The sequence below is a fragment of the Lolium rigidum genome, chromosome 2 (genome assembly GCF_022539505.1).
Source record: "Lolium rigidum isolate FL_2022 chromosome 2, APGP_CSIRO_Lrig_0.1, whole genome shotgun sequence".
NCBI classification, from domain to species: Eukaryota; Viridiplantae; Streptophyta; class Magnoliopsida; order Poales; family Poaceae; genus Lolium; species Lolium rigidum.
Window position 1 is genome coordinate 178,669,482 of NC_061509.1, and position 12,461 is coordinate 178,681,942.

Here is a 12,461-nt window from a genome sequence, read left to right on the forward strand (position 1 = left end):
CTTCAAGAGGAAAAGGAGATCTGAAGGTGCCTGCCTTCTGGGTTGCAGTGTTACAGACATTGGTCTGAAGATCTCCATAGCTGAAAGCAAGCAAACCACCAAACAGCAGAGGACAAGTACCACCCTTTCACATCATTCCCAACCTAAACCAAACCACCTCCCTAATCCCGTAATCCGTATGGTCCATAGCTAGCCTCAATCAACTTGCTCCTACTGTGCCCGTACATTCACTCACTCACTCTCTTTCTCTCTGGAGCTGGACCAAGACATGCTATCTCTAGTGGGTCATTCCGGTGCAAAGGCTGCACTGTCAAGCCCGCCATTGATGGTCCTGTTCCACCTTTACTAACCAACCAAAAGATTCCTCTCTCTTCTCCGGTGCGCTTGATCATTTTGTTTGATTGATCATGGGAAAGCCTCCATTTAATTATGCCTCTACAGTTTCTTTTTCAAGTAGGACCACAGAGCAAGACTGTCACTGGTCACTGCCTCACTGTTTGTGCCTCCCCCACTCGGCCATATCCATAACTGCGTGCCACCTTTCCACTATGCTACAACTGAGACGCATAACCACTTCGGTGTCCTAAATGCTTAACACTAATCCAGTGGATCATCCTTCCCAGCTCACCTCGGCTGATAAGTGCTGCAGCCTCTGCTTGTGGATCTATCTTTGTTCCTGAACGGAGCTTAGCTGCTTCTTTCACAAGGTGTGCTTTAGCTTCAGATTTGCCCATTCGCTCGCTTCCAGTTTACAGATGCTTGCATGATCCTACAGTTCCAATCCGATCACAGACAATAAATAAACCATCTTTTCCGCTTTAATTTGGTCGGCTCACATGGTGCACATTCCTCATTCTTCTTCTTCTACTTCGCTGCAGGCAGCTCTTGGCATTGCCCCCGCCTCACCTCCCATGTGATGTGCGCCTAAGCTCAGCTCAGCCCACCTCACTCCGGACTGAGCACCCGGCACCGGCAGATCTCCCGACATGGCGCGGTCCTGCTACTTCCCGCTCCGGTGGGAGAGCACCGGCGACCAGTGGTGGTACGCCTCGCCCATCGACTGGGCGGCGGCCGACGGCCACTACGACATCGTGCGCCAGCTGCTGCACCTCGACCCCAACCTCCTCATCAAGCTCACCTCGCTCCGCCGGATCCGCCGCCTCGAGACGCTCTGGGACGACGACGCCCGCTTCGTCGACGCGCCACGGCACCGGGCGTCCGTCGCCCGGAGCCTGCTGCTGGAGTGTGAGTGCAAGCACGGCGCCGAGAACACGCTGCTCCGGGCCGGCTACGGCGGGTGGCTGCTCTACACGGCGGCGTCCGCGGGGGACATGGGCTTCTTGCAGGAGCTGCTGGACAGGGACCCGCTGCTCGTCTTCGGCGAGGGCGAGTACGGCGTCACGGACATGTTCTACGCGGCGGCCAGGGGCAGGAACGCAGAGGTGTTCAGGATGCTGCTGGACCACGCCATGTCCCCGAGGTTCTCGACGAATTGCCGCGACGGGGATGCCGCGAATGGGGTTGGTGGCGCCGGCGGTCGCACCTCGGTGTTCCGGCTGGAGATGATGAGCAGAGCTGTCCACGCCGCCGCCAGAGGAGGGAGCGTAAGGATGCTCAAGGACCTCATCGACGGTCGCTCCGACGTGTCGGCGTACCTTGATATCCGTGGATCCACCGTGCTTCATGCTGCTGCTGGGAGAGGGCAGCTGGAGGTGAGGCCCCTGTTTCCTGCCCATTGCTTACATCTTCTTCTTCAGTAAATGGTTTTTGTTAATTCGTCTTCCTGCTGATACTACATATGTTTTTGTACTCGTTTAGATCTTGTTAATCAGATTCAGAATTTTGGTACATCACAATTGATTTGATTCAGAACAGATTCTGATATTCTTTTTTCCACTGGATATTGGAATTGTGTAAAGACTATTATTCAAAACGAAATGTCCAGTCACATTCTAGGATAATCATTGTGTTGTTTTATCTATTTATCTTTAACCGACCCTATGATTTGATATAACAATGATAGTACCACATCTAGAAAGCAAAGGTAGTAATTACTGTTACGACCATGCGTGATTATCACTTAACAGCGCATTAAAAAGCTAGATCATGAGCATATACATACTGGCTTAGCCTTTTGAGTTCATTTCTTTGTTGGATCAGCTGGTTCAACTCGTGATCAGAAGTTTTTGGTAGAAGATGATACGCAAAACTGAAACATCAAAGCTCCAATCATGAGACCACTTTCCAGTAGTTTGAGGCAAAATCGAATCTACTTCTGCTCCAGTCCCGACAGAAAAGAATTACCAGATTTTCTCTGTTCCTTGATGTTGCTATTCAGCCAACTTTCCTTCTGTTTCTTGATGTTACATGTAATCGTTATTTCTCCATATCCGTGAACTGTTAGGTGTGCAAGGGTCCAGTTTTTTCAAACAAAAAAAGATCCCTTCTCTGTCTCATGCTGTAAAACATATCTCTTATGCAGGTTGTCAAGTACCTCATGGCATCTTTCGACGTAATCAACTCAACTGACAATCAAGGGAACACTGCATTACATGTAGCAGCCTACCGAGGGCATCTGCCTGTTGTAAATGCACTGGTTGCTGCATCTCCATCAGCCTTGTCAGCTGTCAACAATGCGGGCGATACGTTCCTCCACTCAGCAATCGCAGGATTCAGAACCCCGGGATTCCGACGGCTCGACCGCCAGCTTGAGCTCACGAGGCATCTGGTACGAGAAAGAACGGCTGATATCCGCAAGATCATTAACCTGAGAAATGACGCAGGCCTTACCGCCCTTCACATGGCTGTGGTTGGCTGCGTGCATCCGGACCTCGTCGAGCTCCTGATGACCACGCCGTCGATCGACCTTAATGTCGAAGATGCTGACGGCATGACCCCGCTCGCGCTGCTGAAGGAGCAGCTACGGTCAACCACTTCGGAGAGGCTGATCAAGCAGATAGTCTCTGCAGGAGGGGTGCTGAGCTCGAGTGTGATGAGGACCCGGTCGGCGGTTGTTTCGCAGATAAAGATGCGAGGAGGGATCGCGATCAGTCCTGGCACCATGTTCAAGATATCTGATGCCGAGATATTCTTGTACTCGGGGATCGGCGCGACGGAGTCTCGGAGAGCTAGCTCATGCTCCAGCGATGGCAAGTGTGATGCTGCACATGCAGAGACGAACGGTGAAGGTGGAGATGAGAACCATGGGTTGTCGGAGAAGAGGCTGAGCTCTGCGAGCCGAGCAAAGGACCGTCTCAAGATGATGCTGCAGTGGCCCCGTCACAGGGGGAAGATGTCGAGGACACCGAGGAAATCTGAGGACAGCAGCCCGCTGGACACCATCAAGAAGCTGAACAAGCAGGTCGCCGAGACTCCGACTCCGCTTAGGCAGGCATACACCACCAAGACGACGACGCTCAACAACAAGCGCACGCTCGCCATCAAGAGCTCCACCCCGACCTCAGCCACCAAGAAGAAGCTCAACTCGAAGCTCATCCACGGCATCATAGAGGCTATGCCGCATCTGGCATCATCGTCGACGTCCACCCGGTCCCCACCAAGCACCCTCCCGAGGTCCTCCATGTCCTCCGCCGCTCCACCATCCACCAAGCTGAAGGACATCTGCTTCGAAGAAGATGAGAGCTCAATGATGACGCCGCCCTACGGTAAGCTCAAGGACATCATCCTGGACAACAGCAACGGCACAGACGACCCGTCATGCTCGAACTCGTCCTTCGCCGACGATGGAATCAGCGTGGCAGCCCGGAAGAACCATGGCTGCGGGAACGGGAGGCTGATCAATATCTGCTTCGGCGCACAGGGGCTCACCGTGGAGGACTCGGTGAGCGGGCAGCAGACGAGCAAGATGTTCAAGCAGCAGGGCCTGGGGGTGTCCTGAGACTAGAGTACTGACCCGCGTACGTCTTTGCGGTTCAACGATATATATCCCTGTTGAACCCCCACCGTTTGGCTTTGGTTCGGTTTGTTACAGAGGCGATGTGTGTGGTTTGATTTGTTGAGATGAATGGATTGTATGCGTGTAATCCTACCAAGGCGTGCTCGATTTCTGCCTGTTCTGAGGGCTTGTTTTTCTTGCTTTGTTAAGCCCCGTGCTCGATTTGTTCAGATGAATGGGTTGTATGCGTGTGCGAACCGCTGAGTTTGAGCAGAAGCTAGTTCGGCAAATTGATAACGATCTATAGTTCCAGCTAGTCAAGCCCAACGCTGGCTCATGCTAGTCAACCTGAGAATAGCACCATGGCCAGATGAATTCACATTTCAGTGTCCAGTTACAGCATGAGTGTAATTTGTGGTTGTGGCCTCTCCACTACAAGTATCGCAGTTTACGTCCGTCTCAAAGACACAAAAACCAAGCAAAAGCAACGTAACAGCTAGCAAGGGCGAACAAACAATGCACCAACATTTGCATTTTTCCTGTTTCAACAATTTTATCAGGAGGATTTACAAATGCTTTTTCCAGATGCCCAGTAAACAACTATGCACTTCCTCGACTACAAAATTTGAATTTACAACACGAAGAAGCAACCAAAGAGAAAAGCTATGCTGACTAGCCGCTAGGGGAATAAGCATAAAGGATCACAGTGCAGAAGGAGGTGAGTGTGACAGGAACCATTTGGTCCTCTTGTATTTCCAAGGCTCGACTTGAGCTTTATCTACACCCGACAAAAGCTTGCACTGACGTCTTGATTCTTCCGCGAGAAACAGTTCATCTGAGAAATGAACTCACATTTTGTTTTGCAGCTGTACAGGGTGGCCTCAATCTCGATTCTCCCTTCAAGGGCATGACCCTGCATCCTGCAAGCTTTAACACCTCCAGCAGCATCGAGGGCTTTTGTGCGCCATTCCAGAAAAAATGTCTGCTCTGTGCACAGCTATCCAGCAATTGCCCATGCGTATCAGCTGAAATAGGCCATTGTTCTCTCCAACCAAAAGGTCAGCTACCTAACATGCCAACGGGCATTAGTTGATTTCTCCTTCCTCCCCATCATTGCTACTGGTAACATTTGGCTCTTCTTCCTCCCCATCCTTGCTACTGGTAACATTTGGCTCTTCTTCCTCCCCATCCTTGCTACTGGTAACATTTGGCTCTTCTTCCTCCCCATCTTTGCTATTGGTAACATTTGGCTCTTCTTGCTCCCCATCTTTGCAACTGGTAACATTTGGCTCTTCTTCCTCCCCATCTTTGCTACTGTTAACATTTGGCTCTTCTTCCTCCCCATCGTTGCTACTGGGAACACTTGGCTCCTCTTCCTCGTCTTCTTCATCATCTACTTTCATAAACAGTCCAAGTTTTTCCAACATGCTGCCGGAACCAGGAAGAAAACTAGGCATGCCATCCTGGGAGTGCTCAGGACTTGTCTCATCAACGGAGCTCACAATATGCTCTGTAGTAGCTGTCCCAAGCATTTCTAGGTCCTTGGGATGGACGTTGTCATTAATTTCTACAGTTCTCTCCATCTGCATCATGTTTGAAGAAACGCTTAGCAAGAGAACATAAAAAGAGTTGTGTACTACCAGCAAATGCAGTTTATTCACTTACCTCCTGCAAGGCCTGACGAGCCTTCTCCCTCTCGAGGTCACGCTTACGCTTAGATTCGGCTTCAGCTTCAGCTCTGCGAGCTTCCATAGCTGCATTACCTTCAGCCAAAAGCCGTGCTTTTTCTGTGTCCACGGATAGAACAACACTTAGCAAAGAAGGAGCTTGCCACTTGGTAGGAAACAAAAGAGGTGTATATGCTTTTTACCTTCCTTCTGCAGTTTCTCCAGCTCCTCCTGTGTATCTCCACCCTCACCCTGAGCTCATAAGGTATACAATGTCAGAAAGAAGTGCAGACAATAAATAAAAAAGAGAACTAGTTGTTCAATCTTACAAACCTGGCTAAGAACCCCATGAGCTTTCACAATTACATCAGCATAACGGCTCCTCAAAAGAGCTGCTCGTAAGAGCTTATCAGGGGAGACTTGGCTATCAGGCTTTGCATTCTCCCCTATATTTTTCATTGGGAAATGATCAGATGATCCGACCAGATTAATGCACAGAGACCCCCTAGCGGTCTCATTTGAACCTGCTTAAAAAATCATGCTTACCCTCCGGTGCAGCCTTAGACTCATTGTCCTGCTCACGAAGTTCAGCATCAGCAGCATTTTCTGTAATTTAACCAATGGTAAGTATAACCTATAAAAGTACAATGAAAGAAACTCCAAAGGTAAAGGAGCATGCAGAGAAAACTTACGGTTAGCATCAACAGGACTAATGACATCACTCTTTTCTTGCTCTGCAGGTTGCTCTGCGGGTTGTTCAGGTACCATAACATCCTACAAATTAGGAGACAGCCAATTATTGCAGTGAAACAGGATAGGTTGGGTAGTTGTCTTGTTTGGTCTTTGATCAAGGCGGATCATGTAATAAAGGAATTGCAGATATTGACACCACACTGTCCTATCAGAAATAAAATGGATGAGAAGAGTCACGTTGGGAACAAAGGGGCTGGGGCTACGAAGGTGGTGTTATCAAGCACCAAAAGAAAATGACAACGAAACAGGGGTAAAAACAGATAGCCGAGGAGAGAAAGAATTGTTGGGTATTTATCCCTTTGATGAAAATCTTAGGTAGGTAAAATAGTCCTTGAACTGGCATTAGGATCACCCAGTAAAAAACTGCCAAAGTACCTTTGCAAGCTTTGCTGGGCTACCAACTTTTTCCGATTCACTTTCGGAGTCACTGCCAGAGTCAGAATCTGCATTACGAACATAGCAAATACGGTCTGAGGACACCTTTAAAAACGATAAATATATCAAATACAGTAGTGGCAATGTAGGGTCTTATACATAACTTGGACTGACTGTCTAAGAAAAATGCACGTCCAAAATGTATGTATATTTCCCAATAATAATTTCTAGAAATCATTGACTTATGTATGATCCCCAGAAAAAGTAACACGGAATGCATAAGTGTGCAAGGTCACCCTTGCATCACATATCAAGTTCAATGAGTCTCAATCACGAGAAACTGCAGGTTTGTATCATGTTCTGCTGTGTGAGTGTGTGACACTGAAATCATGAGATCTCAACTACCCCAAAAAAATTACACCGGTAAATCAACCAGAAGTTAACAAATTAAGAAAAAAAAAACACAGAATTGCAGCGGATGTTAGTTTCAGCTAATATTCTGAAGAAAAGCTGCCTTACGTAGCACATGAAACTCATTAATAGACATTCACTTAAGTCTAGCCAAAGATGAGTGACGGAACACGAACTAGGTGTAAGCACAAACTTGTATATGAAACAAATATGAGAAAAGAAATATACAAAATGTTAAGCTCTCATAGGTACACACCGCTGGACGAAGATCCAGAGTCACTGCTGGAACTACTTGGGCTACCAAGTTTGCTAGCTTTGATTTGCGGATCCTTCTCTATCAGTATAGGGGATGTATTGCCACAAATGTCCACATCCTCCTCGATAGGCTCACCACCTGAATGCACAGAAAATCAATCTTCAAGTATAGCATTGATGGCGTCATAGTTAAATAGCATCAGATGTAGATGACAAAATACCTTTGCAGGGATCTGTGGACGAGTGACTGAGGCCAGATACACCCACGGCCTCATTCTCCGAAGGCTCGGATTTTGAATGCTGCTGATCTCTCTCTTGCAAAAACTTGTCCACGCGCTTCTTGAGCTCTACTAGTACGTCATCACTGAGTGCATGGATATCGACCTCTACCTCCCCATCGCCAGCCTCATCAGGATTGCTAGGAATATCCTGCTGCAACAAATCAATGATGTGACCCGGCAACTGGTCTGGATCCTCAAACAAAGTAGCCAAGCAGTTTCCAAAGGATTCTTTCTCGGCGTCCGTCATCTTTGGCATGGCAGCCTCGGTTGGCCTGACACCCTCCATGGACAGGTCACTGCGGTCCACAGGAGGGGTCTTTCTCCTCTTGGAGTCAGCCCTGGCAACCTCAACATGTGGCTTAGCAGGGGCAGAAGCCAACTTCTTCTCGACCGTCTTCCATCTAGCCTCAAACATTTTGTTGAGCTGAATGGCCATATCATGCACCGCATGCCCGCGGGGGTTATACGTTATCGCATTGTTGAAGGTCAGCCGAACCTCCGCTGCAAATTCAGATGGGCTTGTGTAGGCACCAGAGTCCAGCTTGGCCTTGATCGTCCCGAGGTCCATGGGGTGCTTGATAATGTCGTTATAATCCGGAATGTTGAGCTTCTCCACGTCGACGGGGACATTGAAAATATGGCTGCACTTCTGAGTCATGAGCTTCTTGAGAATGGCCTCGCACTGCTTCATGACGGTAGCCTCGGGCAACGCCGTGGCCGCGGAGGAGGCTTCGGGGCGGGGCTTGGTGGGCAGGAAGCGCCCCTTGGCGCCACGGACCACGTGGCTGCCCCGCTGCACCTTCTTGGGCCGAGGGGCGGCCGAGGACGAGAACGCGGGCGCCCTGCTGACGACGGGGACAATGGCCGAGAACTCGGGCTTCTTGAGGAGATCCCGGACGGAATCGAGCTCCGACCGGAACCTCTTGCGGAGGTAGCGGCGCTCGGACGAGGAGAGCTTGGACGGGACGAAGGTCTCGCGCTTGAGCACGAAGCCGCCGTCGCTGTTGAGGCTGATGCACTTGCGCTTGGGCGCGGAGGAGTCCTCCGAGTCGACGCGCACGGGGCTGCCCGACTCGCCCACGGTCTCCGCGTACCCGCGGGGCGCGGCGGCCGCCCTGTAGGATATCTCGTCGTAGCTCCGTTTAATCTGCCGCTGCGGCCCGTAGTCCACGAGCACCGTCGGTGTCATGTTGCCCGGCGCCAGCGGGTCGCCGCAGATCTGCGCAATATTGGCAGGCAAGTTCAGTCACACGTAGAGCAAATTGGAACCTCCCGCCCGCGCAATGAGAGGAATGCAGAGAAGGGTAAATTTGCAGGTATTCGAATGTTGCACACCAAAACCCTAACATTAGACCTAGGCGACCCGGCGCCAGGGCTCAAATCCGGACGCGCGACGCTCGAATCCTCTAATTCGCGCCCGGAATCGGACGCATACGGGCACGAATTCGAAAACCCCCAAAAAAAAATTCAGCGGCCGGGGAAGCCGAAGCGGGGAGGAATGCAAACCAGGACCTGGACGCTGGATCTGAGGCGGCGGGAGCCCTAGCTCGGGATCCGGGGCGAGGCGGAGGAGCCCCTCGCGTGCGCTCGGCGGATCTGCGCGGGGGAACGGCGGATCTGGAGGGCCGGCGGGCACGAGCGCGCGGTGGCCACCGCGGGTACGAGTCGCCTCCCCCTCTTCCTTATCCTTTTTTTTTTTTTTTGCTCCTCGCTCGCTGTTTCCTCTTCGCCTTTCGTCGAGCGCTAGTCGTCTCCCGCTGCTTGCTTATCCTTTTCCCTTGCGCAGTTTGGAGGCCCGAAGTGGAGCGGAGCGACTCGACTCGGCTAGATTTGGTTGGATGCGACTTGACGCGCGGGGGGTTGGGGCGCGCTCGGGGTGGGTATTTATAGGTGGTGGAGGGTGCGGAGGCGGTGGGCGCCGCATCCTGGCCGTCGGTTTCCGGGGATCGGACGGCCGGCTGGGCAGATCTCGGCGCGGGCCCCGCCGGGACCGACGTGACGTGGAGCGTGGCGCGCTTTGACTTTGTTCCAGAAGGTTTCTGCTCGGACGTGGATCGGGTAAGGCGTGAGGATGTGCGGCGGGGCCGGGGGGTTCTGGGCCCGCGTGTCATTGAGAGGTGTAGGTTTGGATGTGGTTTGGGATTTGGTTGGGGGAGCGGCCGTCTTTTGTCGAGCACGCGGGATCTGGGTACGGTTTGTGCGCGGAGGCGTGTGATGACTACTTGGAGGTGAAGGCTCGGTGACACGTGGAACCTGGTGCATCGCTGGGTCCCACGACTCCTGGCCCGCCCGGTGTTTTTTTTTCCTGATGAGATGCCTCGCTGCTTTTTGGGTTGCGAATTGCGATACGATGAAAGAAGCGAACGAGCAGAGTCCTCCTATCCCCAGCGTATCTACAGAAGTCCAGGGAGAGAGGAAGAAGGCCCATGGAGGCCCGGTGGTGTTTTCCTTGTGCGGTAGATTTTCAGTTTCACATCGCTACGGCTAGTTGTGGCCCGGTGGAAAGTGCACGGATTTTTTTTCTGTCACATTAGCGGGGCAGGTTAACGCGCGCAAACGTGGGGGGCGAGCGGGCCGCGGCCCATCTAGGTTGGTCTGCTGTTTTTTGCGTTTTTTCGTTTCTTTTTCTCTTGCGGCTGGTTTTCTTTCGGTTTCGTTTTTTATTTTCCTTGGTATTTTTTTCATTTTTCTGTTTTTTCTTTTCCCGTTTTGAATATATTTTTCAAATTCAACCAAATTAAATTTAAGCAAATTTTAAGTTTGAGCAACTTTCGAATTTGCGCAAATTTAAACTAAAACAAATTTAAATTTTTGTTCGGTTTTGAAATTTGATTAGATTTATATTTTCGCCTGGTTTCGAAATTTGTGAAGATTTTATTTTTTCCTTCGTTCTTAGAATTTTGCTTAGATTTTAAATTTTGCCAATTCGCTCGGATTTAAATTTTCCTCGGCTTCGATATTTGTTTAAGTTCAAAAAAGTATAAGCATACATGCTAATACAGGGATTTCATCCCTGGTCTCCAGGAGCAGCAGAGGAGCTAACACCAATACGGTATGTCTCATGTGTTGTATAGAAACGAAAGAAAACTTTATAGTACCTACTTTATTCACCGAACGAACTAATGGGCCGGCCCATCCGATTTCCGCTTCATGCGATGCGTTGTTCCGACGCGCTAAGGACCGGGAAATAGGGAAACCCCTCTTTGTCCCTCCTTCCTTTCTCTCTCTCTCGTAAACATGACCGACACAAACAAATATGTGCACATCTATGTGATCCATGTACGAGAATCTTGCACAAATCACCCGGTTTGTGTACAAAAGTCACCTCAAACTTTGTGTCTGAGGTATACCCATGTTTTTTTTTTCTTAAATCTATACTGTTATATTAGAGTTGGTCGTAGGTCAACGCATTTGGTGAAGGAGATTCGGAGCCTCCGAACCGCTTGATCAACATTCGATGGCAGCATAAATCGTCATGATACTTGTCTTAGGTAATTACCCTTCGTTGCCCCGATAAGTGAAAACGACGGTTCGCTCATAATAAACGACCTCGACCTCCTCAGCACACAGGGTCCCGCCGCCCCTAACATCAGCCATCCCATCTGGGGATCCGCCTATGCACCTATCTAGTTTACTTTTAAGGGGGTTGTGTTCAATGATGGAAATAGGCTAGGGTTAAAGTTTCACCTGCAGCTATGCATACATATATAAATGAAGCTCACGTGTGTAACAAATAAAATAGAGATAGAGATTTGCGAGTAGCACAGCTGTAAATACTCTTGCCCCTGAAGCCATAGGTGACAAGAGCCTAATGGTCCAACCATTATGCTTACAGCCGCAAGTAACAACAGTTTTTAAGTAAATACATACCAAAGCCTTAAGCTAGATGATTGTGCTATGATCCCGAATGAATCACTAAACATGTACCGTTACTTTTCCCTTTCTGTCACTAAGGTTTCGCGGTAGCACGCAGTTCTCCAGTCATCCCACCTTTTCCCTTGATCGACTCGAATGATATGGGTACCTGCAGATCATCGAGACAAGGCAAAGAGAGAATGATACAAGATTGCAAAACTCATATTCAATCCTTACACATCTATAATATCTATAAAGTTCATCCCCACTAAAATTCATTTAATATTTGCAAGCTGAAATTTTGTGTAGCCACGTCACTCCAATTAATCCCGTCCGTCAGATTTCAGAGATGTGGTCTTAACTACCTGTCCCATTCGGCCACTCGTAATCTGACGCAGTTCAATGGTTGTCAAAAATTGAGCGTGTTCACGCTTCCGGTCTGGCCGGTCCACCAGGAGCCGAGCTGCCCGTTCGCTCGACTGGCCCAGCCCAGAAGAATATCGCTGCCTTCTCTAGAGGAAAAACAAAATCAACCTGCCCATTCGCTCCGCTGGCCCAGTCCAGACCAGGACCCCTTCCTTCTCTCTAGCGAGCTCACCTGCGGTTCGTCTCAAAACTGCAGCACGAAGAAAAAAAGGTGTGTTGGTCCGTCGGCAATAGAGACTCCATGCCGACGCATCAATCGCCGGCCATGCCTCCCGATCCCCAGCGGAAATTGAATCATGCCTCATTGCCTCCCACCGGAAACTGCCGTATGACTCCCTCTCTCCCATGACCTGCCGCTTTCACTCTCCCCCCTATTGGGTATTGACTGGTAACGCTCAATGTCCCGAAATCTTCCACGATACGTTCTATCGAGTTTGATTGCTTCCGTCTTCTTAGTGTCACGGTCGGCCCTGTATTTGAACCCCCTCAGCTGCCTCTTCTTCAAGCCCCCAGTTGCCCCTCTCGAGCAACCTACTGGATGTC

General features: G+C 50.1%; 2 protein-coding genes across 3 annotated transcripts; one reads left to right on the forward strand and one right to left on the reverse strand.

Annotated features, from left to right (window-relative positions):
* Positions 1–578: 578 nt before the first annotated feature.
* On the forward strand, positions 579–4,074 carry LOC124687759. Its single transcript, XM_047221508.1, has 3 exons — positions 579–707; positions 879–1,712; positions 2,483–4,074. The coding sequence occupies exons 2-3, from the start codon at positions 987–989 to the stop codon at positions 3,896–3,898; spliced, it is 2,142 nt and encodes a 713-aa protein (XP_047077464.1). The 5' UTR covers positions 579–707; positions 879–986; the 3' UTR covers positions 3,899–4,074.
* Positions 4,075–4,403: 329 nt separating this feature from the next.
* On the reverse strand, positions 4,404–9,212 carry LOC124692651 (transcription factor GTE10-like). Of its 2 annotated transcripts, XM_047226067.1 has the most exons (10): positions 9,150–9,212; positions 7,578–8,856; positions 7,358–7,495; positions 6,691–6,758; positions 6,255–6,336; positions 6,109–6,168; positions 5,896–6,008; positions 5,766–5,814; positions 5,561–5,682; positions 4,404–5,478 (listed from the first exon to the last, which is right to left on the reverse strand). In XM_047226067.1, exons 2-10 carry the CDS (start codon positions 8,824–8,826, stop codon positions 4,981–4,983), a joined length of 2,379 nt encoding a protein of 792 aa, XP_047082023.1. In that variant the 5' UTR covers positions 8,827–8,856; positions 9,150–9,212; the 3' UTR covers positions 4,404–4,980. The 2 variants fall into 2 exon arrangements, with proteins under 2 accessions (XP_047082023.1, XP_047082022.1); XM_047226066.1 differs by lacking the exon at positions 9,150–9,212 and having other exon boundaries at positions 7,578–8,871.
* Between the last annotated feature and the right edge of the window lie 3,249 nt (positions 9,213–12,461).